The following is a 6000-nucleotide window of genomic DNA, read 5'->3' as shown; positions in this document are numbered from 1 at the left end:
TATATTTATTGACAAAACTCAAGTCAATTCATATCCAGTTTTCTTTTATATTCATTTTATTCAAGGGCATGCCTTTCTTTTTCTGTTCCCCTCCCAGTGTGCATGTATGTTGTGTGTGTGTGTGTGTGTGTGTGTGTGTGTGTGTGTGTGTGTGTGTGTGTTTCTTGGACACCTCCAGCTCTCATTGATAACTTAAATGAGGGGACCATATGTGATGAGATAAGTCTGGAGAACATATCCTCTACTAAAATGCTCATGTCTTTCTGGTGCAGCCGAAGTCCTAAGACTGAGGTTCATTCTGAATGCTAAGCAGGGTCAACAATGTGAGCCCTATGGGATGGCCCTTATTTATCAAGTGAACTCTGAAGTTGAAAGGTTACATTTGTAAAATTACAGCTGGGTCCCCTAACAGTTAATACTAGCTCCTGCTAACCAAAGACTCTTAATTGAAATACAAATCTGACAATATGATAATGTGTTAATAAAAAGCATGGTTTCTGTACTCTTATGTGTCAAAAGCTGACAGAGAACTTCAAAAGAGGTTGTTTAACCAGACAAAAATAATGAGAGAAAAATATGTTTTCCAACAAGATCATAAAGCTTGAATAGTACAGAGAGAAAAAATCCAAGGCCTGTCCTCTGTTCTCCCAGCTGGACTTCCCCCACCCCTGGTGTGTGTCCTCAGCCCTCCTAGGGTGAGGGCTGGTATCTTCCAAGTCAGTCCCACACCCTAGATACCAAGACAGGCTAAAGTGGCATCCTAGCATACTTTGAGATCAGGCAGCTTCTGCATTTGAGAGTGTGTGGGGGCTGGGGGTGGGAGGGAAAACCCAGCATACCGATGTTGTGGAAGCTGCAAACAACAGCATATACACAGACACAAAAAAAGTTTGCATATTGCACAGAGCGCTTGAAGATCATAAATCTATGCATGAGAAAGATGTAGTGGAAATTTTGGGGGGGATTAGAGTTTATTTTTGTCATCTCTGTGAGACAGCTACTCATTCATCCAGATCACAGCTAAGAAAAAAGCTGGTCACAGAAATTAGCAGTTTCAGCTCAGCAGCGAAGTCGCCAGCCTGTGAAGGCAGAGAGAAATTGACTAATTAGCAATGCGCACTAAAACTTGACGGTTCTTTATAGAGAGAAGAGAAGAGAGAGGGAGAGAGAGGGAGAGGGAGGGAGGGGGGGCTCGCTTTTTCCCCTTCTTTCTTCCAAAGATGTTTGAAATCGCAGTCATTTACGCTCGACAATTTTTACAATAGCCTTGAGCCATAATTTTGCGAGTCTCTCCAGCATCCATCCCCCTGTATGGTCTCTCTCTACTGGCCAAGCACGACCATTTCTCTCCCCAACCGTGGATTTCCTATTACTCTCGTTACGACTCACTGAGCCCCAGGCCCAAGGATAATGATGTGTTGTTTCTTGGTAGCATAATTTGTCACACGTACATTTTTTCTTCTTCTTCTCTTGCAGAAAGCTCTGCTCCCTCTCTCTCTCTCTCCCTCTCTCTCCTCTCTCTCTCCCTCTCTCTTTCTCTCTTTTCTCCCTCTCCTCCTATATTTTCTTGCTGTTGCTAATTCATGGTGATCAAATGATGTACGACAAAATAAATTGTACAGAGTGACTGCCTGGAGTTGGGAGCCAGAAGGTGTGTTCCCCTCCCAAGGAGAGAGCAAACCTTTAAAAAGGAAGGACAATTGATTTTGGGGGGAGCTTAAGTGAGCCCTGACTTTGCAGCTGGCTGACAGCAGGTAAGTTTCTGGCCTTGGGTCTACCTTGCCTGTATTTTCCTTGTCTTTTGGGTTGTTGTGGGGTGGGGGGAGACTTATGGGGGGGAGGGTTGTGGCACACGCTTATAAAGAATAAAACTCCCATTGCAAGAAATAAGCAGATGGGGGGGTGGAAGCAAAGGAGGAGAACAAGAAGGAAAAAGACTAGGAAAAGATGGGGGGGGGGGCGAGACAACGAAGCGGGGCGAGCTGGAGAGAGGTATGACCGGGGCCACTTCCAGGGAGGACTCAAGTGTTTCCCCCGCCAGCTCGAGCTTTAGGGGAGGGGGCTGCTGCCGGGGGAGGGAGGTTAGGGTCCACCTGGAACAGGATGGGAAAGTGAGTGGAGAGGAGCCGAGTCTGGTTGGAACGAGAAGCCGGCGATCCAGAAGCGGCGCCGGGCAAGGCAGAGTGAGCCGCAGCGGAAGGGGCAGGTCCGGCGGGTCCCTCGGAGCCGGGCGGCGGCGGCGGCGACGGCGGCGGCGGCGGTGGTCCCGGCGGGCGCGCGGCGGGACGCGGGCAGAGGGTCCCTTCCCGTTCAGCCCTGAAAGGTGCAATTACAGATTAAGGACTCGGCGTGTGGATTTCACCTGGCCTCCCCCTCCCCGGCCTCCTAGCCCCTAGAAGCGGGCGGCTCAGACTTTTTACAGAAGTACTTCCAGGGCTGGGGGAGTGGGGGTGCCCGAGTGGGGGACCTCTGGAGCTGAACCCCGGGGGTCGCGGGGATGCTGTGCCTACCCAAAATCCTTTTGGGTGTGGAGCAGAGACCCCCCGCACCGGACCGCGCCCCCACCCCCACCCCCACTCCACGGCCGCCACCCCTCCCCCAACACCTGCCTTCTAACTTGAACTTCTCATAGTTCCTCCAGTTAAAGCGACTGCTCCCGGTGCTCGAGAGGGAGACCGGTCCACACCAATCCCTCCTGGCCTCTAGTCTCCTGCTCTAAATCCAGCCTGGCACCCCAACTTGCCCCCCAGTCTTCCCCGGTGCCGCCCCGCACTGGAAGGGGAACTAGATGTCTGAACTTCCGTGCTCTGAAATAGCAAAGGTGCAGGGAGAAGGGGGTCAGGGGTGGGTGGGTGGTGTGGGTGGAAGGATTCTCTCTCTGGCCAGGTTTAAAGGCGTCTCTGGAAAATTAGCAAAACGGGGTGGCGGCGAGGGAAACCAACAGTTTGCGAAGCGGGGAAGCGGGCAGGGCCGGGCTGAGCGAAATGAGCTAGAATTGATAAGGACAGCTCCCGCCTCTGCCGAGTCCACTGAGCGGGTCCCCATCGCGCTCCGCTGCACTTCCCCGGGAGAAGAAAGGGCTTTATCTCCTCCCTCAGACTGTGAGCCTAGGACTTTTTCGGGGCAGCGCGGATAATCGAAGGTGTCCCCAGCTTTTAGAGAGCTAAGAATCGCCCACTCGCACGCCCGTGTTACCCCCCTTTTCCCACCCCACCCCCAAACTGGGCCAACTAAGAAAAGCAAAGCTTCCAGCACCAGTTGACCTGGAACCGCCGCCGTCGGTCGCTTCTGAGCTCTCGGGGCACCCCCTGACTCCCCACTCCCGGCCTTTCCCTTCATCCAGCCGGGCATGGACACGAGCCCACGAGGTGTCACGGCCTCAGCCTCCACTTTTGCCGCCGCTGCTGTCACCGCTGTCGCTGCCAAGAGAGGAGCCTGGGTGCTTTTAGGAAAGTGAGGGGTGAAGTGTGTAAGAGGTAGCAGGGAGCAGAACCGGCGTCCCGACCCCAGACGAGGACCCTTCAGGAGGCGCTCAGGATCCCGCGCCTTCACACCTTCCTCTTAGGGTCGGGTCCTGAGCGCACAGAGAGGGAGCCAAGCGGGGCTTTGATTGTTGTTCCTCTCTCCCCTCCACACCCTTCCCCACCCCGGCCACACCCCACCCCCCTACACCACCCTACTCCCCCTCCCATCCCCCACCCCTGTCTGCCAGGTTGGAGGAGGGTTTAAAGCCAGGTGCGCCGAGTCAGCTCGCCATGTCCAGATCCGGGGACAGGACCTCCACCTTCGACCCCAGCCACAGTGACAACCTGCTGCACGGCCTCAACCTGCTGTGGAGGAAGCAGCTCTTTTGCGACGTGACCCTGACGGCCCAGGGCCAACAGTTCCACTGCCACAAGGCCGTGCTGGCCTCCTGCTCGCAGTACTTCCGATCACTCTTCTCCAGCCACCCCCCTCTCGGGGGAGGGGTCGGCGGCCAGGACGGCCTGGGGGCCCCCAAGGACCAGCAGCAGCAGCAGCAGCCGCAGCAGCAGCCTCCACAGCAGCAGCAGCCACCGCCACAGGAGGAGCCCGGGACTCCTTCCTCCTCCCCCGACGACAAGCTGCTGACCAGTCCCCGAGCCATCAACAACCTCGTGCTGCAGGGCTGCTCGTCCATCGGGCTGCGCCTAGTGCTCGAATACCTCTACACGGCCAACGTGACCCTCTCCCTGGACACCGTGGAGGAGGTGCTGTCGGTCAGCAAGATCCTGCATATCCCTCAGGTCACCAAGCTCTGCGTTCAGTTCCTCAACGACCAGATCTCGGTGCAGAACTACAAGCAGGTGTGCAAGATCGCCGCCCTGCACGGCCTGGAGGAGACCAAGAAGCTGGCCAACAAGTACCTGGTGGAGGATGTGCTGTTGCTTAACTTCGAGGAGATGCGTGCCCTGCTGGACTCGCTGCCGCCCCCCGTGGAGTCGGAGCTGGCACTTTTCCAGATGTCCGTGCTGTGGCTGGAGCACGACCGCGAGACCCGCATGCAGTACGCGCCTGACCTCATGAAGCGCCTCCGCTTCGCGCTCATCCCCGCCCCGGAGCTGGTAGAGCGGGTCCAGTCGGTGGATTTCATGCGCACCGACCCGGTCTGCCAGAAGCTGCTGCTGGACGCCATGAACTACCACCTGATGCCCTTCAGACAGCACTGCAGGCAGAGCCTGGCCAGCAGGTAGGAGACAACAAAGAGGAAGGCGGGGTGGGATTGGGGGGTGGGGGAGAGCTGGAGAGGCCGGAGGGAGGGGAGGGGGCAGAGAGGAGGGGAGAACTGGGTGGGCTGGGCCGGAGGCTCCTGCACGCTGAAAAACCATCTCAAACAATTCAGCTGGCGAAGGGAAAGTTGATTTTAGAGTGTCAGAAGGGACAACAGGAACCTGGCCTAACAGCATGCCCGAGCGCTTGAACGCCCAGGTTCCCAAATCTTCAGGTCAGGAAACGTTGAAGGTTGCAGACTAGGGTTAAAGCTGAACAAGTAGGTGGGGCCCAAAGGCCTGGGCAGTTCAGAAGAGCAGCTCTGGACACATTTGCCAGTCAGGTCTCATTGCACTTCAAGGTGGACTTGTTCAAGGAGAGGGAGCCTGTGGTGACGACCTTCCTCTTTCCTGCTTTGGGCCAGGAGGAACTCCCAGACAGTGCCAGCCAAAGAGAGAGAACTTCATAGTGTTTCTGCCATGCACTCAAGTTTTTATTGTTTGTTTTGGTTCTGTCTGTGACTGGGGTCTGCTCTCTTCGTAGCCTGGAACTCCCAAAAGGCTTTGTCCATTCCTGTTGTTTGTTGCAACGCTGGGCATCCTGTGGCCAAGCAAACTTTTCTATCCTGCGGAAAGCTCTCCCTCTTCACTTTTTAAAGGAGAGCAAAGCTAACCATTTTAGGGTGGTGGGGTGAACCTTGCCTGCTAACTCTTGTCCCCAAGAAGAGGGAATTGACAGTTGGTGGTTGAGAAGGGCTGGGAGCAGAGTCCTGTACCTCCCTCCAGTTGATCTGTGTGCCTAGCGGGAGTCACAGGGAAGTTAGGGAACTGTTGATGCTGTCTGCCCTTGCCAGTTAGAAAGTGTCTGCAAACAGCATCTCATGTCCAAAGAGAGAGAAATGATGCTTTTGGAAAGTGTCGCAGATGCAAAGACTGCAGAAACTGGCAATGGTGTTTGATTGGCTCCCGTTTAAAAACCCTTCTAAAGGAGCCCTAGCAAAAGGCTCCTTTCTGGTTTTGGAGAAGAGCACGGTATCCCCTGCTTTTCATGATTAGGCATCTGGATTTCTGATGCCAGGCCACTGAGACCAGTGTAAACCTTCAAGTAGTACATAACAAAAGGGCATGGCTTGACAATCTGCCAAGGCATAGTCCCATGCAGATAGATGCCTGGGGTATGGGGAGCACTCCGGGCAACCTTAGGAGAGTAGATGTTTGGATTCTTTTTTTTCATGATGTTTCTACCAGTCTGAGGAAAAAAGAAATTTAAAGG

At 54.7% G+C, this 6000-nt stretch overlaps 1 protein-coding gene across 1 annotated transcript in view; it reads left to right on the top strand.

Moving 5' to 3' along the window:
* The first annotated feature begins 1045 nt into the window (after window positions 1-1045).
* Klhl14 (kelch like family member 14) overlaps window positions 1046-6000 on the top strand; it is a 109611-nt gene continuing 104656 nt past the window's right edge. Inside the window, exons 1-2 of the mRNA XM_052741631.1 lie at window positions 1046-1754; window positions 3713-4708. Coding sequence (XP_052597591.1) covers window positions 3756-4708 — 953 coding nt within the window. The 5' untranslated portion in view covers window positions 1046-1754; window positions 3713-3755. The remainder of the gene's footprint in view (window positions 1755-3712; window positions 4709-6000) is intronic.

Source organism: Peromyscus californicus, unplaced genomic scaffold (genome assembly GCF_007827085.1).
Source record: "Peromyscus californicus insignis strain IS unplaced genomic scaffold, ASM782708v3 Scaffold_17__1_contigs__length_78620276, whole genome shotgun sequence".
NCBI classification, from domain to species: Eukaryota; Metazoa; Chordata; class Mammalia; order Rodentia; family Cricetidae; genus Peromyscus; species Peromyscus californicus.
This window is presented reverse-complemented; position numbering and strand designations above follow the sequence as displayed.